The sequence below is a fragment of the Camelus bactrianus genome, chromosome 3 (assembly GCF_048773025.1).
Source record: "Camelus bactrianus isolate YW-2024 breed Bactrian camel chromosome 3, ASM4877302v1, whole genome shotgun sequence".
Taxonomy (NCBI): domain Eukaryota; kingdom Metazoa; phylum Chordata; class Mammalia; order Artiodactyla; family Camelidae; genus Camelus; species Camelus bactrianus.
In genome coordinates this window covers 78,539,501-78,565,576 of record NC_133541.1, presented here as the reverse complement: position 1 = coordinate 78,565,576, position 26,076 = coordinate 78,539,501, and the positions used below count along the sequence as shown (strand labels likewise).

General features: G+C 45.6%; 1 protein-coding gene across 3 annotated transcripts in view; it reads right to left on the bottom strand.

Annotated features, from left to right (window-relative positions):
• MCC (MCC regulator of WNT signaling pathway) overlaps positions 1-26,076 on the bottom strand; it is a 386,552-nt gene that overhangs the window by 54,833 nt on the left and 305,643 nt on the right. For all 3 annotated transcript variants that reach the window (XM_074360457.1, XM_045507787.2, XM_074360458.1), the window contains 2 exons: positions 15,177-15,340; positions 12,615-12,821 (listed from right to left, as the gene is read on the bottom strand). In XM_074360457.1, coding sequence (XP_074216558.1) covers positions 12,615-12,821; positions 15,177-15,340 — 371 coding nt within the window. The remainder of the gene's footprint in view (positions 1-12,614; positions 12,822-15,176; positions 15,341-26,076) is intronic.

Sequence of the window (26,076 nt, the reverse complement as noted above, 5' to 3'; positions counted from 1 at the left end):
AGGAAGGAAGTGAGTCACAGCTGCAGGTGAGAGGTGATCACGGCTCCGACACTGTCAGAGAAGTGGGAGCAAAATTGGCAAATACCCACCAGCCAGCATCGTCCAACAGAACTCCCTGTAACAATGGGCATGTTCCATAGCCCCACCGTCCACTGTGGCAGCCACAAGCCACGTGCAATGTGCCCACTGTACCCGAGGAACTTTATTTTCAATTTACTCTATTTTAATTAATTTAAATTCAAACTTAAATAGTTGTATGTGGCCAGTAGCTACTCTGTTGGTCAATGCAGTTCTAGAATGATTTGAGAAAGTCCAAAGACACCCAGACTAGTGGCTGGGATGACTTAGCGGACCATGGTACTGCTCAGCAAAATGGGGAAAACATAAGAAGAAGCTGATTTTTCAGAGGTAAACAAGGATGTCAACTTTGGACATGTTGAATTTGAGGAAACCACCAGATGTGTGCAGAAGGATATCCAGTCATCAATTAGAAATATAATCTGAGGTAAGGAGATCAGAACTGGACACAGAGGTGAGCAACGTGGCATGTGGATAAGGCTGCCAAGGGAAGAGGTACCACAGTGCGGGTGGGAGAAGAGTCTACGTAGCTGCTCGGGTCCAAGGGTCAACTGAGGACAGAACAAAGGGGGAGCTTTTGCTCTGGGAGAGAAAGAAGAGGTGAGGGGAGGTAACAAGAAAGGTGAGTTTCTTTGGAGAATGAGGATAGGAACCAGGAGGGCTCTTGTCTGATTACTTCTGTTTCCCTTAGAGAAAAGGGTTAAGGTCCTCTGCTAGGACAGAGGGAAGGAAAACAGCTGTCAGAAATGAGAAAGGAAGCTGACCTCTAAAGAGAGAGAAAAGGAGGGAGAGAAAGAAAGAAAAGAAGGAAAAGAAAAAAAGGAATAAATAAAAAAAGAAAGAAAAGAAAGACAGACGGAGGGAGGGATAAAGGGAGGGAAAAAAGCTAACACAGCAACACTGAGAACTCAGCTGAGCTCTTGCATTCTAGACAGTAGGCTGTGTAAATGCATGTTGTTTTTCAAACCCTGGAGACCTCATGAAAATAGTAGTAAAGAAAAAGAATCAAAACCATAACAGTGAAAAGAATGTGCTTGGGGCATTAGCAGAAAGAAGATCTGGGCACATCCCTTAAGGGCAAAGTGGAAGGAAAAGTATTGAGGAAAGAAACACAACGGAAAAAGCCAAATTCTATAAAATACACAAGAAGAGGTGGCCAGTCGACCCAGAAGACGGTTGGTAGGGTTTAGACTCAGCCTTGGCAGGTACGACGAAGGACAAGAACGAGCAGTGGGGCTGAAAACAGGAGGAGTAACTGTCTGTATACAGAGCAAGTGAAGATTCCCAGCATGTGCCAGCCTCAGCTAAAGTCAGCAGGCACTCCTCCTATTAAAAATGTATAGAAATGCTGCATAAAAAGGAACAATGAGAAAGAAATTCACTGCCAAGGCTAAAAGAAAGACAGTAAAATCTCCAGGTGCCAGAAATGAAGTGAAAGTAAGGCTAGCGAGGTTAGAAGGGCGGTGGTGCTGCAGCAGCCGTGGGAGTGGAGAGCCGGGCAGGGTCCGGCAGGAGAGGGACAGCAACCCTGCAGGTCAGGCTGTTTGAGGGTATCCTCCCACATAAAGCCTGGAGCCTTCCTGCCCCGCACACCTGTGAGAAGTGGACAGACAGCGCCGCCCTGGAAGCAGAAAGAAGCCCTCGGCTGAGCAGAGGGTCAAGCCCAGGAAATCAACATCTCAGACCCGTGACGCACTTGGGTATGGAGTCCAAGTTTATACGACCTCCTACTGCAGGGCCCCAATCTTAGAAATTAACGGTGAAAACTTGTCTGGATTTTGCAGGCCACTTGCTGCCGCAGAGACCTAATTGGGAAACCATGCAATATCATTAAGGAATAGGAAGAGACTTAAACCTTGCATGACTGGGAGCCCAGGACCACGGAGCCACCAGACATGGAGGGGTGACCGCAGAGAGCGGAGGTGAGACAAGAGAGCCAGCAGTCTATGTCAGGAGGTGAATTCACCGGAGAAGTTAGCATAAGGCAAACAATAAACTATGTCGTGACAAATATGTTTAGGGTCCTTAAAGATAAAAAGGGGTAATTTCCATACAGAGTAAGACATTATGAAACAAAAATAGGCAGGTATCAAACAAGAATAGGTAGATGAGAAAAAAAGCCTGTGGGAAATGTAGTCAATGAAATAAAATCAATGTACAGGTCAAGCTCTAGACTGGATAACACTGGAAAGAGAATTAGTGAACAGGAACATAGCACGGAGAAATTAATTCACAACACAGCACAGGGAGCTCAAGAGACAAAATAGGAAGGTGTCACTGAGAGTTATAAATGATCTTTGGACGTTCCAACACACTTTTAAAGGAATTCCAGAGGACAGGAACACAGGAAATGACAGGAAAACAATATTTGAAAAGAAAATAGGTAAGTTTTCCAGATGTAGAGACCAACCTAAGTCCTGAGACGGAAGAATCATGTTAGGTGCTAAGTACTTGTGGCAGTTTTTAGGTATGTCTGCAAATTCTTTGATATTTCTTCTATCAATAGTCGAGTCCTATTCCCCTCTCCTTGCATAGGCCTGGCCTGAGAGACTGTATCTGGTAAACAGAATGCAGGAGGAGTAAAACAGTGTAACTTCCAAGGCTAGATTAGAAAAGGCAATGTAATCTTGCCTAGTCTCTCTTGGGATGCTGGCCCTTACAAGCCAATGCTCTGTGATAAAGAAGCCCAGACCACTCGGAGACGATGCTTGTGGGTGTTCTGACCACCTTCCCTGCTAAGGTCCAGACGACAGCTAGCCTGCCCCACCAGACATAGGAGCAAGTAAGCCTCGAAATGACTCTGCCCTGGTCACCATCTGACTGCAATCACATCTGAACCCGAGAGAGAACTGTCCACCAGAGCCCAGTCATCCTCAGAACCATGCAGATAATAAATGATTGCTGTTTTGGGTCTCCATGTTTGTGGTGGTTTGTGCTGCAGCTGGTGCTAGCTGGAAGAAGATGAAAAAACTGCATATCTAGGAACACTGTGGTGCAAACGAAGAGCGAGGGCAAAGGATAACGAGAGAAACTTAAAGCTGTCTGGTAGGGGAGAGAGATGCGTTAGGCCCTGAGGGCAGGGGTGTAGGACTGTTTCACTCACTACTGTATTCAGCATGCTGAACAGTGTCTGACACTGTCAGTCTCAGTATAATCTTGAATATCGCTAAGTGAAACTGTTACCTGAAAATCCAGTACCTAGCTAGGCTACTATAGAATGCTGAGTAATGGCCCCAAAGATGTTCACACCCAAATGCTGGGAACCTGGGAATGTATTACCTTACACGGCAAAAGGGAATTTGCAGGAATGATTGGAAAAGGCAAGGAAGCAGAGCCGGCCAATAAGGAACACAGCCTTGGTGATAGTGAGAGTGACACACTGCAGACTTCTGACCTCCAGGACTGGGAAATAATCAATCCGTGTTATTTTTATCCACTATTTGTGGTAAACCCGGAAAAAGAATTGGGTAAAAAGAATAGTGATAAGCACAAAAACTGGGGATGTAGGGACAGAAGGACCCTTCCCGTGCTGCCTGTAAGTGGACGGACAGGCTGGCCAGCCTGGAAAGCCGTACTGCAGAATTTGGTCCAAGTCAGAACACACGCATCGCCCCAAGACTCCGCAACCTCACTCCCAAACAGGTGTTCCAGAGAAATGCCCACACAGGGCCAAGGAGGACACGCACACGGGAATATGCCCTGGGGCACTGTTTGTGGCAATGGGAAGTCAGGATGTCCCGCACAAGAGATGTGGTGCGGACCACAACACAATTCTAGGAGGCCATTAGACCTCGTGCATCCATGGCAACATGAACAGACCTTAAAATCAGAGTGCCGACGGGTGAAAGAGAAAGAAGCCTACAGCACCACACGATTGATGTAAATTAAAAACAGCACGCAAAACACTGCGCATAAGGACACACATCAAATGGGGTGAAGGGAGGGAGAGAGAAAAGGAATAAATACATTAAGAGGGCCTTTCCACGGATCAGTGAGTGTACTTTAACGGTGATATAATTAGCTTATCTCTCTGCCCTGCAGGCCAAGTTAAAACAAAGGAATGAAAGAAAGTAAATAGGAAGATGGGGGCTCAGGAGCATAAGAGACTGTGCAGAGCCAGAGACTGAGATGCTGGCGATGAGCAAGAGCCTGGTGTTAGCGCTGTCGCAGACAGACGTCAGATGTCGGTGGGGAGGGCACAGAGCAGGGCTTCCAGATGGCGGGCCAGGTCCCCTAAGAGTGAGGTGAGATCAAGTGTGAGCAGAGCCAGCTCCCGGCCCTTCACTCCCCCAGGATGACGAGTCCACTGAAGGAGTCATCTGGGAACGTGGTCCCCAGCTGAGTAACAGGCAGGAAAGAAAGGGGGCACCGGAGGCCCCAGTAGGATGAGAAACATTATTATTAGCCATAAAAGAACCAGTCTGTTCCACTGATGTTACGCAGCAGTGTTCACTGGGTAGCTGTAATTTCAGGCAATTAGGTTGTAATTCATAATTTCGCTGTGTAATGGAGCTGGTTGCGAGGAGAGGATTTCTACACCGTAGAGGGCTGAGATTCACTGGGCCGGAAAAGTTCTACTTAATGAGTCTGAGGCAGTTAGTCCTGTGTAGTTCTCAGAAAGCTGCCTCCTCAAAGCTCAGGCTCAGTGAGTGTTTTGCAGAAAACCACTTCCTCCCATCGGAGATCTTTTAAGACTTGGAGTCCTCCAACAGATGAGAAATCAGAATTTACTTACAGGAAAGATATATTCATTCCTCTAAGTGTTATTTGTTTCAGCAACGAAGTATTTTACTGTTAATGGCTATTCTGAGTTGGCTGAATCAGAAGAGGAAGAGATCACAAAACAGACAGAGAACAAACCCAGCATTTCCAGTCCCCAAAGACGTGACAGGTGTACTGCTTTCTCCCTTGTTCTACAGCCGGCTAAAGAACCTGGACCAGATTATCTATGTGGTTGCGTCAGGGAAAAGGTCAGAGCTTTGGCTGTCTTCCTAGTTTCTTACTAGCTTTCCAACCGATGGAGTCAGCTATTGCTTTACAGCCAAGAGCTCACCTTTGCACAGCCCGGCTTCCTCCCAGGAGCAGAGGCTGGAGAAGGGAGACTGGTGACGGATAAGCAGACACTGGTGCCCACAACTAAAGAGGTTGCCTCACAATTTCTATGGCACAGATGTGCACGAAGCCCTTTTAGAGTCATCGGAACTATTTCCAAAGAAGATTACGAAAAGAATCATAGTTTTGAGGGTTCTCTGCCTTGGAATGCACTTAAAACTTCCTTGAACTACAGAGAAGACGGGCGACAGGTTTTGCCTATAATGCTCCTCCGCTGGGCTCAGATCAGGATAAATATATGCACAAATAGCTTCTTCTCTATGAAACAAACTTATTTTGCTTCACTTTGTGTTGCTTTGGAATGCTGGAAGACTGATCTGTGGAACCCTAAGGAATCTGGCCCCCCGTGCTACTATAACAGAGGATGTTTCACTTCTGGTCTGTGTGGGAGCAGGAGATGAAACAGGGAAAGGAAAGGAGTTCAAACGATAGAACAGTGAATGCTGCATCCCATGCTAAGGTTACCAGCGCCCAGGTTCTGGTGCTGAGTTAACGTCAGCATAGACCACGACTATCACATTCCAGTGGGCCTTGGATTTCTCATCTCTAAGAACGGTATTTCAGTACCTCTCGTAAACTTCTAGCACAGATTAAACGAGATGTGCATAAATCACTGCTCATTACAAGTAAATGCTCAAAACATGTTCCGTGTTATAATTCAGACTCTATGCCCTGCTTTGCCTTCAGAGGTATCTATTTTATAGTTCAAGAGGTGTATGTTTAGTTCGAAAATGTCCAAAGAATGTTAATGCTATCAATATTATTAACAGGTCCTTAAAAATAAACTATCAAGATTGCTCTGAAAAAAAAAATGCATTGGTGGATGGCACCTTGTAAAACTGTCTACTTTCCTTCATTGGATGAGCACGGGAAGCTCTCCCCTGTGCCAGGCAACGCCTCCTCGCCCTTGGATCCCCAGCATGCCCACATCCTGCCGGACTCTAGGATGAGCACACCCCTCTCCACACTCCCTCTTATAGCGCATGTGACCCTGGTGAGTGGTCAGACAGGGTTGAGAACCCCTCCTCTTTCAGATGCAGGGCTCATCACTGCCATATTGTGGCTCCTGGAGGAGTGGGCCAGGTGTGAGTAGACAGTACCAGAAGGGCTATGGTTCTCTCTGTTTTCACTCCGCCTGTGGGGAGAGAGGTAAAGATGCCTGGAGAGGCTCTTAGAACCCACCCAGTGGGGAAATGAAGGACACTGCCTTCCACTTCCTGTCCCAGCACTTGCTGGGATCACACTGGGGAAGGGTGCTAGGGTCCAAGACCCCATTCACCGATTCAGTGGCTCCTGGAAGGGCCTGGGTGTCTGGCCTTTGAAGAGTTTCCCAGTGATTCTGACACACAGGCTGAAAGCCACCAGGAGGGATGCATGAAACCGCCTGCTCCTCTGGCACCCTGATGCACATCCAGGTCTATCTCATATCACACTCGAAGCAAATACATCAGCTGTGTTAGAAACATTACTGCTCAACAAATAGCCACGTGCTCCTTCACATTTCTCAGCCCCTCTACAGTTACAGGCACCTGTCTAGTTCTGGCCAACAGGTTGTGAGCAGAAGCATTCAGGTAAAGAGGTGAGTCTCTTCAACGGATGTTTCAGGTAATGGGTTATCGCTAGCCTGGGTTCCTGACTGCGTATTCGGAGCAGAGTTGTGCTCACCTACAAACTAGCACTGGATATGCAGTGCAAGCTGGAAATAAGATTTTCTGGTGAGCCATGCCCCTGAAATTTGAGGAGTGAGTTTGTCACTGCTGTATAACCTATCCTCATCTGGACTAACACTCCAGTCACACAAAAGAAGAGTCACCTGGGACTCTCGAATTGAGGCAAGAGAACCCTGAAGCCAGACCCCTCCTCTCAGCTCTCCACTGCAGGGCCAGACTGGTGCTGGCCATGTTACAACAGGTACCTTTCTTTTAAATAAAACTTTTATGAATTTAAACTTAGCTAATATTGGCATCTTCTTTCTCATATAAAGAAACTGCTAAGAGGAAATGGAACAGATAAGATATGAACAAATTTCCATCAAGGACAAGAGAATAACTGCTTGTGTATGGATATCAGTTTGTTAAGGCTGGGAGGTACACATCACTGTCCATAATCCATGCTCTATTTTTTGTTTCTTCAATTTGAAAATTAAAGAAGAGTAAAAAGAAAAAAAAAAGCCTATCCTTTTACTGCCTAGACTTAGCCTCTTAATACTTTAGCATATTAACTCCCTTTCTATTTCTAGAACACTATAGAAATGTTCAGGTACGCTCTGACCTACACTCAAAGGTACTCACTGCTCCCCTCTCCGACTACCATGAGATTGGTTTATGTTGTTCTGGTCTACTTTAAATACTCCTGCATATACACATACAGAGTTAATGCAAATGTGTACACATATAAATTCATACTAAATAGAAAGTACTTCTCTGCAGTCACGCATTTTCAATATACAGACACTGTGGTGAAGAAAGGTATCATGGAGGGAGAGGCAGACGGGGAAGAGCTCACATGAGAGCTAAGGCCAAATAAGGTGAAGCGGAGATGAAGCTTTATTTAACCTACATAAGGTCACAATAATTTCACTTCCAGAAATATCTCCACTGCTACTGATTTTTGGTTAAAAATATCAAAGTGACACTGACGTAGACTGTAACGGGAGATAATTCAGGCAAAGTGAATGGCTGCTTCGGAGACAGACCTGGCTCTGGTCACCTCAGTACAATGCTATACAGCTTAACTCCCAGTAGGGGTATATATTATATATATAGCCTAAAAGTAAGTACATATTATCAATGGATTCATTACTAGAAAGAAGTATGTAATAAAACATACGGTCAACCTTTAAGGTCATTACTCTTTCTAAGCAGATTCTTTCATTTAATTTGGACTCCTCTTTCCAACCCCTTAAACGTGAACACAGATCGCCAAGTGCCCTTGGAGATAAGGTGGGTAAATACTGAAGGTGGATTCAATGTGGTGTTCAGAACCAGTGCAGTATTTAGAAACTGGCACCGATGGATTTAGAACTAATGGCTCTAGGGGTGGAGGTGGGCCCTGGGATCACGTAAGGGGATGCTCAGTAAACAGGAGTTCATGAGATGGGCACATGCCACACGCCTGACTGAGCGGGACAGAGCCGGACCCCTCACACCTCCTGACAGCCCTCCTGCAGAAGAAAGATGCAGGCAGTCACACTGCAGCACCACCATCCTGTCAGACTCACAAACTGAAAAGTGGCCAAAGGATATCAGCCTGATCTCCCTGAAGAAGCAGGAACTGGGAAGAGTTCAACCACACAGCCAGTGATCCAATCAATCCCGCTTACATAATCAAACCCCAATGAGAACTTTGGGTCCTGAAGCCTGAGTGAACGTCCCTGGCTGGCAATACTCAGTGTGGTCACAGGTCCCAGCACAAAGGAGGTAACAGTATACGGGACTCATGGCGAGGAGAGAGCTGGAAGCTTTCTCTGGGACTCTACCAGACTTCACCTGTGCATTTTGGTTGGTTCACATGTGTATCTTTCTGCTATAATAAAACTATAATCACAGATTCTTCTTAAGTGGCTCATGATAGGATTGTTACTTTGAAAAGCTTATGGAGTAAATGGGTCCTCAGAGAGTGGCAACATGTGAAGGAAATTTCTCTCTTGTACCTGCATCCTTCCTTAAGGGCTTCCTCGCTCAGCTCCGCCACTCCCTTCCCCAGCCCCCCAAACGCGACATTACCAGGACTTTGGAGTTACTTTCTGCTAAGGAGGATGAGATGAGAGTGAAGGAAGAGGGCACTGCGGCATTCTGGAGGTTTACCTGTCCTTTTTTCTGGCCAAGTGGCAGCCATTTAAGAATCTGGAGTTCAGAGTCCTCATTTATATTTCAAAAGACTTCAGGTGAACTGGGTGATTGCATTTTTATTACATGGATCCCAGGAACACAGAACAATGAAATCTCTTCGCAAATGGAACACTGAATCTCAGAATCAAGAGTAATTGGCATAGAAAAGACAGGCACTTGTATCTTCTTATGACTGGTAGAAACACAACCCCCAACCCACTCAGAAAGTCAATTAACTAACACTAAAGGTTCTAAAGACAGTTTGAGGGGGAGTGGGCAGACAGAGAGCGGCTTTTATTTGGTTCAAAATAGCGTGCCTTCTAGTCTCTTGAATTGATTGTAGTGATGGCCAGAAAGTCAAAGCAGAAGTCAGACCCCAAAGATGAAGGAAGCCTAGAAGGGGTGATGGAATTCATTCCCAGACATGGTGAAGATAACCAGGTAGGGCCCTGGGTACAAGGAAGAAACTCTGCTACCATCACCTTATGCCATGGATGTGCAGAACTTTCTGAAGAATTTGCACAAAATCTCAGAAGGAATGTGTGGCCTATTTTTGATTCAAGTCTGATTCAATGGGACACAGATTCATGAGCCTGTGGTCACATCCAGTTTGCTTTCCCAAACTATCTGGGGAAAAGATGGGTCCTTTTTGCTACCTGGCAGTTGACCTAAACAATTACGTTAAAAACGTGTAGTGCAGAGAAGCTGAACCTGCCAACGCATGTCCCTGCTGTGAGTTCCCAGGGCGTCCGTTGTGTTCACCCTTCCCAACCGCTTGACATGTACTACTGTAACAACCTGTTTACTTGCCTGTCTCCCAAACATCCTTCAGGCCAGTGACTGTGTCCTAGTCATCCTGCATCCCCTCTGCTTGGCACAGAGGAGCTGACCGATCATGTGGATGGAATGAATCAATGAATGAACAAAGAGCAAAGCGCTTCCCTTTCTAGACTCTACTTGGCCTAAATTTAACCCACTTCTTTAAGTGTGAGGAAATGAGTGGTTCTATTACAGAGCATGCAGAAATAAACAATCATCTCATTTAATAATGAGCTGGGACCAATAACAAAAATTGCCTGCCTGTTGTTCCTTAGTTACTGCTCTGCCAAGTAGCCCGATCTGTTAACTGACATTAAAGATCTAGTTTCATTAAATCTTGAACAAGGCTCAGAAAACCTCCTGAGAGCACTCTGTTTAATTACAGGCAGGGGGCAAGCACCAATCCTATTGATCTGGTCAGTTCAAATTCTACACAACGAATGTGGACGATAAAAGAAGTGGCCTCAATTGCTTTACAGGCAACTCTGATGAACTGTGGATTCAGAGTTGCTATAAAGACAGCAAAGACAAACCAGCCATGTTATCATGTGGTACTGTGGGATGAAATTGTACCTCAGTCCCTCCATAGAACTACATATCGTAAAGAACAGAAGACAACCAACCACAAAAGACACATTTCTCCTCAGGGAAATAAAATACGTTGGGTGGTGGTAGGTGGAAGTCATCCAGCACTTAAAGTCTAGTACGCTGGCAACTAAAGACATCTAGCAAATTCTGATACCCACAACTGTCTTGGAAAAAAGAGAAATAAACCCAATTCGTGGGTATGTGTACAAATTCCTGAGGACATTGCCAATTGAGGAAGAGACACAAGTTCCTTTATAAGTTCCTTCATATAAAATCATACTAACTGCAAAACTTAAAATGTAATAAATGTGATTAGAAGAAAGGTTTTGAGTACAATGTGTGTGTGTGTGTGTATTTCATGTCCATCTCAGAGTTCTTCAAATATCTTAAAGATTCTTAAGGGAAAAAAAGATAATGTGGTGTTACTCTTTCCAGAGCACTAAAGAGATAGCTCTAGATTTTACCCCCAAGAACTACTGATACTGTTTGAGCATTTACTATATTCCAGGCATTGGTGAAGTGCTTCGATAATTCATGAGGGTTACCTAACTTTCCTGCACTGGGCACTATTACTACCCCCACTTCATGGTGGAGGAAACTGAGGAGCAGAGATGTTAGGTAACTTGCCAAAGACTCACGGTGACTTGTTAGATCAGGCTGTGACACCAGGTGATCACAGAGCCCAGGTACCTGGTGTGGTACCATCACACTTGCTGTTCTAAATACTAACCTCTGCCGTTGGAGAAAATACTAAAAAAAGAGGAATTTGGTTTTTTATCCTTTCCTAGTCACACTCAAGGGCTGTCTTGTGCTATAGTAACTCAAGTTAGAGGAGGAAATTTATTCTAAATCACAATATGTAATTAGGCCTAAGACCAACATTTCCTTCACAAAACAGGCACCATCAGAATGCCGCACGCCAAGAGCAAGTGCACCTAGTTAGGGCATTAGTCGTAATGATCGGGGAGTGTAACCCAGGAAACTACAGGTGGTGTGGGCCTTAGCACTAAGTCAGTTTCCCCAGCTTGCCCAGATAGAGTCTTTGCTGACTGCAATGATTTACACTTGCTGTTGAAAGGACAGCGACACAGCTGGGTACTGAAAATAAGCTTATGCATGAGTTCAGATAAAATGACATTCAGATATGAGAGTTAGGAATGCTGGCATTAGCCACAAATGAGGAAAAGAGTTGATAACATTCAAAAATAGTAATTTCTTCCATATTCATACATAATGGCAACTCTGAAAACAGCGTGTGGATGAAAGCAGGATGATGTCCACAGGCTGACCTTATTGAAGAGCAAGTTAAAGAGTGATGGTGAGATCAACTAGATGTATTCTTGCTCCTCCGTCTGTGTGCAAAGTTACCAGTCAGTGCACAACCAGAAAGCAAGCTTCTAATATTGCCAAGATGGAGAAGGAGACTTAAGTCGGTCCGGTAAATTCAAAGCGAGGTTCAGTGGGAACTGATCCTGATGGAAGAATTCATTGCTTCACCTCCTGTCCAATCACACATCAAATTCACAGCCAAACAAAGGAGTACTTGTGGGTTCCTGAGAAAAAAACTCCCTCTTTGGAAAAGTGAGTGCTTTAACAATTCAGCCAAATGATTCTGTCCTGAAACATCAGCTCCGTTAGTAATGGATGTATTTCCCAAACAAAGTGGTTCTCAGACCTGTTCAGGCTGCAGAGCCATTTAGTAGGCTGGGGTGACTACCAGGAATTACACACACACACACACACACACACGATTATTAACTTTAATCTCTGTACTAGAGAAGATGACATTTCATACTAGATTCCGTATGGATATGTGAGAGAGGGTCTATAAATTGAAAAGAAAACTTACAGAAGAAACTGCAAAGGGGAAAATTTCATATATTTTTGCAAATTATAAAACGTTATTAGCCTACCTTAGAAGAACATTCTAATTGAGCTCGGGGAAGACGTGTGCACCAGGGGAATGGCTGAGAATCACTAAGCAGTAGAATTTGTACCATCCACTTAGATTTGTGACTGCAGAGAAGAGGGTTTTTAAACTTCAGCACTTTCAGACTACTGTCAAGAATGATTTCATAACCAGAAAGGAATGGTGATTCATAAAACCAGAAATGCCACCAAATTCTCGGGGTCACCCTCGGCCCAACCCCCAGGGACAGGTCTGGCTGCGGGAACGGGCGTGCTCACCCTCCTCCGCAGACGGTCCCGCTCCTCCCGGATGGCGTTCATGGTGGCCTTGGTCCTGTTCAGCTCCTCCTCTTTGCTGCATAGCATGGCAGTCAGGCTCTCGTTCTCTTCCCTCAGCCCGGCCAGCTCCTTCTCCCATCGAGACCGCTCTTCTGCCAGGTTGGGATACAGGTCCCGGCCAAGGACCCCCTCAATTTCCTCCACTGTCTGGAAAACACAGCCACAAAGACAAGCCAAGTGAGTTCCCCGCGGGAAAGGGGAGGGGGAGAAAACAGGCTGGATGGGGGTGAGTGTCCACAGAGGGGTGGGTTCTACAGACATTTCACTGTGTAAAGTCATCATAACCAGTGATATCCCCCAATCATCCTCTCCCATTTTCAGATGAGGCTCTGTCACTTGCCTGGGTCACAGTCTGTATTACCCAGCAGTCCTCTGAGTAAGAAAAACACAACCCCTTCCTGGTATTTAAGTCCACCTGTAGTGCTAACTGCCTGTCCACACAGATACTTATCTACTTCATTCACCCACGTTCCAGAGTTGGTGAATACATATAACCAGACAGCAAGTCAGTTAGTGATCCTGATAAAGAAAATTCAAAGCTGCAAACTGCATACAAAATCTAAACTGAAGTTTCCTAAATTACAGGCTTCCCATGTTCCAAATCAGCACTATGAGAAGTCACTGCATTATTTCCAGCTTTTGGTGTCACATCAGAATCAGAAGGTGTGAATGAGGTTCAGTCTCAAGATATGAAAGACAGAAATAAACCTCAGTGACACAGAAAAGAGGAAGCTCATTGCGGAGGTTTCTAAAACAGTGGGGATTTAATTAATAAGACAGCTAGGAGCTTAAAAAGAACAGAATCTTCATAGTACTAGGAGAGCTTTTCAAAAATTCATTTAAAACACCAGTATTAATAGAGACAGAACATGCATAAAATTTGAAAAAAAAGGAAGAACACACTCTGGTTGCTTTCAGAAGCTTCATTCACAATTATTGCCCTTTGGAAAAGGATGCACAAGCCAAATGATTTGGAAAGAGGAGGTGAAGAAGGGGGAGAAGGCAGTGGAGAGATGAGATGTGAAACAGGTCTCAAAGATGAGTGATGGTGATGCAAGGCTGTGTCGCTCCTGATGCTCGTGTGGGTTCCCTGATGAAGAACCCCTGGGATGAAGCTCACATGGGTTCCAGTCTTGCTGCCACTTTCCACATGTGATGCTTTGTCCTACCTCTCAAATCGAAGACTCATACCCTACTCAGCCCTGCTCCGGGGCCCGCTCTGTCCCAAGCTCGTTCGCAGAAGCCCTTGGCTTCCTCCCTCCCTTTCAGTGTTAAGGCTGGAGCTAGAAGCCAAGTTGACATTACAATCAAACGCAGGGCTTGGAGCCTCCAGAGGAAGAAACACTAGTGGTTGTTTCCCCAAACTACATCAACTATACACTTATAGTTGTGATGAATAAAGATGGAAAACCAGATGTATTATAGACATGAATCATGGTTTACCTCGAGATACCACAGCTCTTGTGTGAAAAAATCCAGGATTCCTGGATCGGGCTCAGAGTCCTCAGACATTTTTTAAATAACACATCACATTTTCCCTTCACATAGGCTCCTCCCAGACTTTTCAGGTTGAATTGCTAGGCCTGGGTCACTAAGCTCTGGTGAAGCGATATAGAGATACCAGAGGCCCGTAGCAACACGACTTGATGTTCCCATTGTTCAGGATGAGTTTGTGCAGATGCAGCAAATTCTTCTCACCTGGTCCTTCCTAAGCAGGAAGATGCTTGCATGTGAAAGGCGTGACTGAGGCCCAGGCCAGTGTGCTCAGGAGAGAGCAGTCATTCAGGCCCTGAGCCTCCCCGTTGTTAGCATCACGAACTGGTAACTCCTAAAACAACATTCTAGGGGCCTGGAGGCTTTAATAAAATTTCTATGTTAATCTTACAACCCCAGAGTGCTATATGATGAACCACACTAAAATGATATGGTTCAATACTAGAAGTCTAATGGTTTCCAAGGAACTAGCAGCAAAGCCAGTCTTTTTTTTTTTTTTTTTAAATTGAGGTAGAATCGATTTACAATTGCTGTGTTACTCACTGATGTGCAGCATAGTGATTCAGGTATATGTATACATATGTATGTATTCCTTTTCATATTCTTGTTCATTATAAGCTATTACAAGGTATTGACTATTTTGAATCCCCGTGCTATACAGTAGGACCTTGTTGTTTATCTATTTTATATATAGTAGTTAGTATCTGCAAATCCCAAACTCCCAGTTTATCCCTCCCCAGCCCCTCTCCCGCACTGGTAACCATAAATTTGTTTTCTATGTCTGCAATCTTGACTGTTGATATTATGACTTCTTTGTGATCCAACCCAATAAAATTTTTCGGGGCTCCTGCTTCTCCCCAGCAGCCCTCTCTCTAAAATGGCTTTCTTAGAAACACTCATTCCCTAACAGGTTTTTGAGGAAAATCACACTTCAGAAGAGAGGGATCTGATCATGTCCCTCATATGGTCTGCAAGAGCCAGGACAGAGAGGCTGGGGTGGGTGACTACCTTAATAGCCAGGTCACAGTGCTCGCTGGCTGTGGTGAGCTGCTCGATGTGCCTGTCCACCTCGGCCACAGAGAGGCTGCAGCTGCTCTTCTTCCGGCAGCAGACGACGTTCTCCAGCCCAGTCAGCACCCTCTGCAGTTCCGAGTTCAGGTCACTGCAGTTATCTGCGAGTGAAGGTGCACAAAACGAGGTCAGCAGGCAGTCGGGCAATGGTCCCTCTGTTTCACTGACCATGAGGAACCCATTCAGGTATAAAGGACGGCAAGGGGGCCTGACATTTCAGAGCTGAACGCCACGCAGCCTCATCTCACAGGCTGCTGGCCCCGCTTCCGAGGCCTGGAGCCAATGCACAGGCTTTATTAAGGAGTTTCAGACCATGACCATTTTCTAGATGGCCACACCACGCTGAATTCTCTCGTCTTTCACTCAAAGTCCTTCACTCAATGGCAGCCACGTCTCGAGTTTCTTTAGTAAGAACAAAGGGGCTGTTGGGACCTCAGGTGCCTTCTGGTCAACCTTCCTGCTTAGCTATTTAGGTGAGTACCAATTCCAGAAAGACTTTCAGATAAAAAGATATCATAACTTTACTAAACAAGTGTTTTTTTTACTAAAAAGTCCCAGAGTGAGCAGAGACACTAGGTATTTTAAAAAATAGAAACTGTTTTATAAGAGACAGTCTTTGCCCTCAGTGAGCTTATAATCAAGGCTTTCCTTTTTCTGATGTAACCATTCAACCTGCTCTACCACTGCAATTTATACGACTTCTATCAAGGGCAAAATGAACTGTTCTAACAAATTCCATACTGTTCTCCATGTAAGTGTCTTGTAAGCAATTTTAATAATTTGATTCTGACTTAAAAATCTGGATTATTTTTAATTGCTGGACACCCAGGGTGTGGTCAGGGAAGGAAAATTAATCATAATCTTAATGCAAACTAGACATATCTTAAAAGATAATTTTGTCGGGGGAAAACATCCCCTTCAAAGTCAAATACAAATATCTGAATCTATGCTGGATTCGGTGTATCACTATGCCACTGAATTCTTGCAGCAAAACAGATGTTAACTATAACAATTTATCAAAGTACACCTTTCCTTTACATCCAGCCTGATTTCTGCATGAAGGAAGCTTCATGTCTTCACACTTCCCTCCCCTTCCATTCTCAGCACAGGTTCCATGCACTAAAATGGTCAACTGCCTTTGGTGCTTACCTGTGGAAGACTTCAAGGAAACTCTCAGCATTATAGATCTCTCAGAATCTTTTGTTCAGCTTTGACTGTGTGTATCTACAAGTTACCTAAATCTAGACAGAAGGTAAATCTGAAGCTTCCACTCCAATGAGTGAACACAGTTATTCCCCCTCCTCCCCGACCTGTTCTCCTCATCTCTCCCATGTCTGTGACTAGGAGTACCAGCCATCCAGTTACCCTGGTTAACTCTTAGGCAACCTTGATTTCCTTTTGCCTCACACCCTAAACCCAGTCCATCTGGTGACTGCAACCTCCAAAACATATCCCCAAACGGCCCTCTTCTAACCATCTCTACTGATAGCAGCCTTGGTCCAAGCCACCATCATTTCTTAGCTGAACCACCTCAACAGCCTCCTACCTCCAGTCCCCACACTGTAGCCAAAGTGAGTCTCTTAAGGACCGAAGTCAGATTATGCTACTCCCCAGCCCAAACTAGTATATGGCTTCCCACTGTCTTTCAATAAAAGTCTAAACTCCTTACCACAGTCTGTAAGACTCTGCATGATCAACACTGTTGATGTGCTCAACCCAGGCTGTACCATGGAACTCCCTGGGGAGCGTTCATAAAACACCAACATCCAGGCCCCACCCAGGCCAATTAAATCACAATCTCTAGAGGTGGAGCTTTGGCACCAGAAGATGTTTTTTAGGTTCCTTGGATAATTCTAACGTGTAGTCAAAGTGGGAACCACTGATCTGTCTGGTCCTTGCCTCATCCGTCCACCTCCCCCCTCATCACTATGCTTTGTTCACACTCCTGCCTTCTCTCCACCCCTGGAAGATGCCAACCTCCTATCTGCCCCAGGACTCCCTTTTCCTTTGTTGTTTCCTCTGCTGAGACTGATTTCCATCCACATCTGCTCTTACATTCAGCTCTCAGCTCAAGTGCCACCTCCTCACCAAGCTCTTGCCCCTGCTTCGTCCCTGTCCTGTTATCCCGTCTCCTCCATGGCAATTTTCACTATCTGATCTGACTTACACGTTTGTTATCTCTCCTCTACTAAAATATAAGCTTCATGGAAGAAGGGACCTTGATCTTCCTTCTCATTGTATCTCCAACACAGATAGGCCATCAAAAGTTATTTTCTAAATGAGCCAATATAAACACCACATCATTATATATTTAAGAGCCAGCAAGACTAGAAACATAGACTGTCAACAGCAGCATGTTTTACATCCACCTTATGCTTTTTGTCTTCATCATGGTTCATGCCCTGAGCTGCTGACAGCGGAGGGACAATCCCCAGTGCAGAAGCCCCCTCTGGAGGTGGAGGGCAGGTGCCCACCACCCACTCAAGACAAGAAGTCCAGAGCCAGGAGCGGCACTCCTTAACGACCACATATGCTGGTGGAACTATCTCCAGAACACACTTAATTCCAGGGTAACAACTGGAGACGGTTCTCCAAATGATGGTTTACCTTGAGGTGCAGGGATTCCTGGTACCCTAAGCTGAGTTTAACACACAGTCTTGAATTATTTGCATTATTAAGTGTTCATGAGTGGGATGAGGAAGAAAGATGCCTCTGTTCAACCGTTTGTAAGGATTTCCCTAGCACAGCCCCACCTGATCACCCTGGATGTGTCTGAGGATGGGTCCTCACAGCAGGGCTTGAGAGGTGCCACAAGACTGTGTCCTGGGGATGGTGGGCTCCAGGGAGCAGGAGGCAAGTGCAGGGATCTCATCACGATTCCTTTCTCATTCTTTAATCAGTTGCTTCGCCCTGGCCTCAGGCTAGAAGCAGGGTACAAAGATGAACACAGTGGCTCATAAATGTACGTGGCAAAAGCCATGGTCCTCTCTCGCAGCTGTCCACCACCACCCTAGGGACAGGAACCACAGAGGACATGATGCAAGTACAGGCCAGAACATCAGGAAGACTGAGAAAGGAGCTTAAATTAACACAAAGACTGCAAACAGCTAGGGAGCACCTTCTGTTTACACCAAAGAGGGCTACCGAAGCCCAGTGTGTATCACAAGGGCTGCATGATGAACCCCACACACTCCCGCCTGTTATCCACAGAGCTTGGCACTGATTTCACATGAGCCCACTAGTGATCAGGTAATACTTGGCTGTCCCTTGTCAAGAGGACAAGGTGGCTAGGCTGGCAGGAGCAGATATTCTGGGTCCTGTCAGTGCTGTCACATAGCACCAGTTAACTCACCACCGCTCCCCAACCAACACCACTCGGTATAGGCCAAGATGCTTATCTTTCAGTCTGTGGCACATTCTTCTAAATATAGACTTGGCAGAAATCCTCAATTTCTTCCCTTGGCCTACAACACCCTGTACAGTCTGGGCCCTGCCAGGCACTGGATCTTCGTCACTGAAGGCTGAGGGAGTTGGAGGCTTTACAAAAAACCAGAAGTGTGAATAAAGGGATCAGCAGAACAAGATATGCTCAGACAAGGGACCCAGGGTCCCAGAACAAACAAAAGGTGCCTCATTTACAAATCAAAACCACAGTGAAGTATCACCTCATGCCTACTAGGAGGGCCACTATATAAACAACAACAACAACGGAAAATAGCAGGTGTTGACATGGAAGCAGAGAAAGTGGGATCCTTGTGCAACGTTGGTGGGAAGAGTAAAATGGTGCAACTGCTTTGGAAAACAGTCCAGCGGTTCCTCAGAAATTAACAATAGAACTACCACGTGATCCAATACCTCCACTGCTGGGTGCATATCCAGAAAGACTGAAAGCAGGGCCGCAGACATGTCCTTGTACATCATGTCCGTAACAGCCAACGATGGAAGTAACCCAAGTGTCCACTGGCAGATGAATGGATAAACAAAATGTGGCATATACATACAACGGAATATAACTCAGCCTTAAAAAGGAAGGAAATTCTGACACAGGATACAACGTGGATGAATCTTAAGGAGATTAAGCTAAGTGAAATAAGCTAGTTACAAAAAGACAAATACTGTATGATTCTGCTTATATGAAGTACCTAAAATAGTCAAATTCATAGAAACAGAAAGTAGGATGGTGGTTACTGAAGGCTGGAGGGAGGGGGATGGGGGCAGGTACTGTTTGATGGGTACAGAGTTTCCATTTTGCAAGATCAAAGTTCTGGAGATCTGTTGCACAGCAATGTGAATATTCTAACAATATGGACTGTTATTAAGATGGTTAAGATGGTAAATTTTTTTTATTGATGTATAGTTGATTTACAATGTTGTGTTAGTTTCTGGTGTACAGCATAGTGATTCAGGAATATAGATACATATATATATTCTTTTCATAATAGTTATTACAAGCTATTGAATATAGTTCTGTGTGATTCACTGGGACCTTGTTGTTTATCTATTGTGTATGCAGTACTTTGCATCTGCTAATAAGATGGTGAATTTTATGTTATGTGTTTTCTACTCCAGGGAAAAAAAGGTGCCTCATTTTGGTGGTGATCCCAGTGACTTAGGATCTTGAGACAGGATCATAGCTCCTTTGGTTTGATCAGCACTTCTGACACTTCAGAAAGGGCTTTCAGAGACATCTTCAAGTTCCATCCCAGCAGGCAGGCGGTAAGCCTTGCTCCACAAAGGAGGAGTCTGAGGCTCGAAGACATTTAGTTACTCACTCAAGGCTGCACAGTGGGTGGGCAGCAGGGCTGGAGCTATGGTGTTGGCCTTCTGTGCCCAGGGCTGTCTTCACCACGCTGCTCTAACCCGAAGCAAGGACTGCTGTGCGTACAAGCACAGGTCAGCTCACCCAGGCCCCTGCGCCTACCTACTCACAGCCACTGTGCCCCAAGTAAGGCAACAGAGGGACAGAAATCACAGGTAAAGGAGGAATATTAACACTAAGTAGACTGAGAAATTAAGGGTGTATAATGTAATTCTCAGAACCACTAAAAACTAATGCTAGAGGCATAGTCAAAAACCAACAGATAACATAAAATTCTAGAAACTACTCAGTTAGCCCAAAAGAAGGAACAAAGGATGAAGAGAGGAACAAAAAATCAGAAGGGACAAACAGAAAATGAAATAATAATAAACTGAAAGACCCATAATCAATCTTATCATTAAATACACTAAATGTTAACAAACTCCCTAAAAAGAAGACACTGTCAGCATGGATTAAAAGCAAGATTGACAGAATTGTTAGGTTGTCAGTTATCAAAAACAACAATAAGAGAAAATAACAAGTGCTGACAAGAATATGAAGAAACTGTAACAAGTGCACATAGCTGATAAGAGTATAAAATGGTGCAGCTGTCTTGGAAAACAGTTTGGTGAATCTTCAAAAAGTTAAACATAGAATTACCATGTGACCCAGCAATTCCACTCCCAGGTATGTATCCCAAAGAACTGAAAGCAAGGACTCAAACAGATACTTGTGTGCCAATGTTCAGTGCAGCATTATTCACCACGGTCCAAAGATGGAAATAACCCAAGTATCTGTTGACGGATGAATGGATAAACAAAATATGGTATAAACGCACAATAGAGTATTACTCAGCCTTAAAAAAGAACAGAATTCTGCTATTGCTACAACATGGATGACCCTTGAGAACATTAGGCCAAGTGAGATAAGTCAGTTACAAATGAACGAACATTGTATGATTCCATTTATATGAGATACCTGGAGCAGGCAAATTTAGAGAGACAGAAAGTGGAGTGGAGGTTACAGAGGCTGGGAGAATGGGGCAGGATTGTTTAATGAATACAGAGCCTCTAGGAGGATAAGAAAGTTCTGGAAATGGACAGTGGTGATGGTTGCACAACTCTATGAATGTCCTTAGTGCTACTGCATGGCACACTTGTCCTGGAACTCTGTTGTGAAGGGTCACAACCAGGCAGAGCTGCTGCAGCAGCTCAGGCCATGCTGTGCTTTGTGCAGGAAAGGCGATGGCTCTGCTCCAGGTCCCTGAGACAAAGAGGAGGCCCTCTGTATCACATACACATTCCTCCACCAGAGGTTATTTATATCCTTCCAAAAAGGAATTTGAGGTGGCACACAGCAAACGACCACAAATAAGGGGAAAGTGCGATGACTGGGACCAGCAAAGGCTGAGGAAGCAAACGGAAGTGAACACAGCTGCCGGGGCTGAGTCTCCACTTACTCCTGAGCTTCCTGGCAGCCAAGATAAAAATGAATGATCTCCTGCCAGAAAGTACAGGGCATTCCAGTTTCACTAGGGAGACAATGTGTTTTTGGCAACAGATGCGAAAAGAATTTAGGTGCAGGGGACTTCATCTGAGGTGTGAAGCAACGTGATTGCTAGTTTCTTCAGCCAGTTTCACACCTATGCAGATTTCACATGGTTTCTTCTGATCCCAACCATCTGTGGAGTGGCCCTTTGGACTCGGCGTGGCCACAGGGCTCCACTGTTCCGCCCACTTCCCTCACCCCATCTGCTGCCCACCGCTGCCAGCGACTGCATCTCCTGCCTTGGCCGTCTTTTCTAAGTGAAACTTTCCCCAGTTAGACTTCTGAGAGGAGCTGGAGAAAAGACAGTTCAGGTTATAATTTTCCAATGAGACAGAACCCACGTACCTGGGTAATCTAGAAAGGAGGTCAGAGGACATTGCTGGCTGTGAAAATTAAGCCTGACCAGCATGCCTGCTCGGTTCACCCACACATGGGTGGGCCAGGCTGGTTTTCTGCCTTCTCTCCCAGGATCAACTAGGCCTGTCCCCAGGGTTGTCCACAATATGCTACACCACAGTTGGTTCATTGTGAATCCAGTGTTAAAGACTGTCTCTACTTTTTCTGAAATCCCCAGAAAAACCCTAACCTGAATAAAAATACAGCTGAACAGGCTGGGTGTTAGAAATATTCCCCTGGTCTTCTGATTCCAGTAGCATGCATTTACTAGAATGAATCTGCTCCAAAATATAGTCCCAGCCTCAAATGTACTTACTCCTGGGGCTTGGCATTCACTTCACAGTTAGTGGCAGTGAGTGGTTCACTGCTTAGTTCAGAAGCCCTGCATTCTCTTCTTCATAACGGCTTTTTTCAAAGCTTTGCCTTAAAATCTCCTTTTCCAGGAAGCCTTCCCTGATTACCTATTGTTTCATACTCACTACTTTCTTTGAGGCATCATATTCCCCTAATTAGTTATTACCTGACACACGGACCCTACAAAGTCTGGCTCTGGGGAGCAGGGACGCTCACTGTTCATCCATCCTTGTGTTCCCAGATGCTCACGGTACTGGGCGCGAAGTAGTGCTTGATAAAGACCACATGAGTTGAACGTGTCAAAGAAATTAAACATTTTTCTAAGCCAACTTTACAAGGATCAAGTTTTAGCCTGCTCACTGACCAAATCCTCAAATCTAAGACCTGTCACGTGGCACACCACACCCTGCTGAAGAGGAGGAAAGCTCTCAGTGAAGGTGGATCCCTGAGGTGCAGGTTCCCCCAAAGTTAGACATAATAATAGCGACAGTGAACTTCAGCCAGCCTGAGAAAGAGAAGCGTCTGTAAGCCCGCAGTGAATTGTCTCAAAGCCTTACCTGGTGGGGCACAGCAGGTCAGGATACAACCGCACCCCACGGCCTTCCGCGGGCTGGCACACGCCCCCCGATTGCTGTTCCGCCTGCACACGCTGTGTCCTGCAAAGCGACTCAAGTGAGGAAAGAACTACAGGCTCTTTCCGCATCAGGACAGACGTTCTGCTAAGAGGCAGGATGTGACACCCCAGGGTTGTAACAGCTTGGACCCTGCTGTGGCTGAGACAGGAGGGCTGTTGCTTTCCTGTCAGCAGTGCCCTCCACTCTGCACGCAGCAAGTCCCTCCCTAACTCCAGCAAGGAGTCAGCAAAGCCAGGACAAAACAAGAAAAGATGACAGAGCAGACTAGCTGACTTTCAGGTCTAAGTGCCAAGGAGAGGATGGGAGGGTCTGAGGGGAAAGGAGTAAGACGAAATCCATGAAGTTACAGCCTGCGTCATGCACGCAGTACCAGGGTCTACTGAAGACAAGACGATTCATAAAGATGAGGTTTTAGCTTCAAAGCATCCCAACATCACCAGTAATGGACAAACTGACACCATGAATCTCTACGAAAAGCATTCAAGATCATTCTGTACCTGTACCTCTGAGAGGTTGTCCTGAGGAGACAGAGGTGCATTTAGAGGACAAACTCCAGCCCCACTACTGTACCTCCAAGGCCCTCCACCGTCGGCCCCTGCTCAGCTCTCGGGCCTCACCTCTGACCACTCTCCCAGAGCTCACTAACCTCCCGGCCAAGGGCCTTTCTCAGAGCCTGGATTGTCGGTCTCAGCTCAAGAGGCAGGCTGTCTCTAGCCCTCGACAGTGGCGACTGCCAACGCACAGGTGGCCCTCAGTCCCAGTCCCGGACCCCATGGCTCTGACAGTGGGAGGGGTGGGGGAATTTTCAAAGCCACCAAGAGAAGGGGTAAGATGTGCTTCTGGCATCCACATGTATCAACAAAATCTCCTCTCACACAAACAGGGTCCACGGCGATGATGGGGCTGTAGCATCACTGGGGAGATCCCGTACTTTATTTCCATTACAGATGAAATAGGCTTTCAGAGGCTGGTCTAGAAAGCTAACACTCCTTTATGACGCTGGTTTTAAGGGAAAACGTGTCATGAGTTTCAGACAATCAAAAAACAATCCAACCTGAGGAGACACAGTCTGCTTAGAACATAAAGACTGATTGTCCTAGAAAAGCAGCTCATGAATCCCCACGGTCATGGACCCCATTCTGAACCAACGTGGTGGATCAGCGCCTTTCCACACCTGCCTTACACCCCAAGCCTCTTCGTGGGGCTGGAGAATTATTGAAAGAGTCTGAGGCAAATATTCCAAAGTAACACAAAGTGAAGTGAAGCAATAATCTCTCCTGCTCGCAAGTGTGGCTACTAAGGAAAGTTCCAGAGTGGTGTTCAGTGGCTTCCTCAGCCACTCGGCCCTGTTAACATTCAGGCAGACCTTGTCTGACCAGCTCGGATCCCTGCGAGGAAGCAGACGGTCACCTAAGAGACGCCTCTGTGAATCAATGTTCGAAACTTCCAAGGCTTCCTTCCCCAGGCTTGGCTCTCAGGGGTGACCAACTTCCCCAATCTTCCGGGAGGAAGAAAGCTGCCCAGTTAAATTCAGGAGAAAGAAAAAAACCACACAGGGCTCAGCCTGTTCCATCATCTAGTCAGGGTGTGAGTGTCAGGCCTTACTTTTCCAACCTGGGGACTGGTTTCTCAAAGTTTCAGAATTAGGTTACCAATAATCTGATTCTCCTTTAAAAATTCTCTGCTGGAGAATCACGGCCTACTCAGAGCCTCGTTTCTAACAAAAATCAAGTTTTCTCTGGATAGACTGCCTTCCCTTTGTAAACACTTCTCTCTCACTCTGCAGAAATCGTTTTTGGAGAAGGCAGGGCTGTCTTTCCTGGCCCGCACCCCCTTCTCCCTACTGGGAGGGGCTGCTTGACAATTTGGAACATTTCTCCTGAAGCCATTAAGCCTCATGGGCCATTAAGCCAGGAAAATCTGGCTTTAACGTTAAACATATTTCATAGTCACAGCCGTGCCAAAGAGCCAGGTTTCATGTGTAAATTCTTCCTTGGTTGTCCTCCAAAAATTACGCATGAGGAGGAAATCTCTATCTCAGTGATCACACCAGCAAGCATGGTATCATATGCTTCCTCTCATCCCTCAGGGTGTAACAGTTCAGCACCGTTCAGTTCCCCAAAAGCAAGAATGTCTCACCTAAAACAAGAAGAGATCACAAAATTTGGGAGCAGAACCCATCACAGCCTGTGCAAAGGTCCATCGAGTCACAGGTTTTGTTTGCTTTACAGACAGCTGTTCCAGACAAGCTTTGCTGTTGCATTAACAGAGCTGGGAGGACAGCCTGCTAGGGAGTGCACCCCGCACACACTAACATGCGTGACGCCATGCTGAGCCATCTCACATATCTGGGCTCGGCTCTACTGCAGCCCACCACAATTTGTTCTAAGAGTGCTATTTCTGAGATGGAGATCTGCAAAGTCTCGATTAACAGCAAACACCCCACTATTAAGCCAGGTGCTGTGATCACACAGCTGCTCCCTAATTCCACCACCAGCACCACAGACCTCAAAGGATGGCAGTAAGTGGAGCGCACCAACCACAGGCACCTTTCACAGCTTAAGCAGAGGCGTGTAAAGGTAAAGCCACCTAGAGAAACACCGGGAGCAACAAGAAAAGCAACTTCTGAGCTGAACAGCCTTGGACAAGTGACTTGCCCTCTCTGAACTCTGTCATCCCAGTTTTACGGATGAAGAGATTTACAAGGTCTTTTTCAAGGGTGAGGAACGAACACGAGGATGCATGTAAAATACTCAATACAAAGTAAGTATGCAACGCATGTCAGCTATGATATCCAGGCTCCCTTTTAATTAGAACTCTCTGCCAAGTTGAAGAAATAAAAATCCCAAGCCATAATTCCTACCTTATCTTTGTCCACTTAATTATCTTTATTTTACAAACGATTATGTGACCAGGTTTGAACCGAGGTAATGAAATTTATTTTAAGATGAAGTGTGACAGCACTGGGACCTTTCTCCTTCAAATGATGGCTTAGGTAAGTCAAAGCGCTTTCTAAGTTGCTGGTTTACTCCTCCAGGCTCTGAGGACAGTGCTGGGGGGAGCCAGTTTCCTGAGGAGACAGCCTGGCTCTGATGGGTGGGATTTG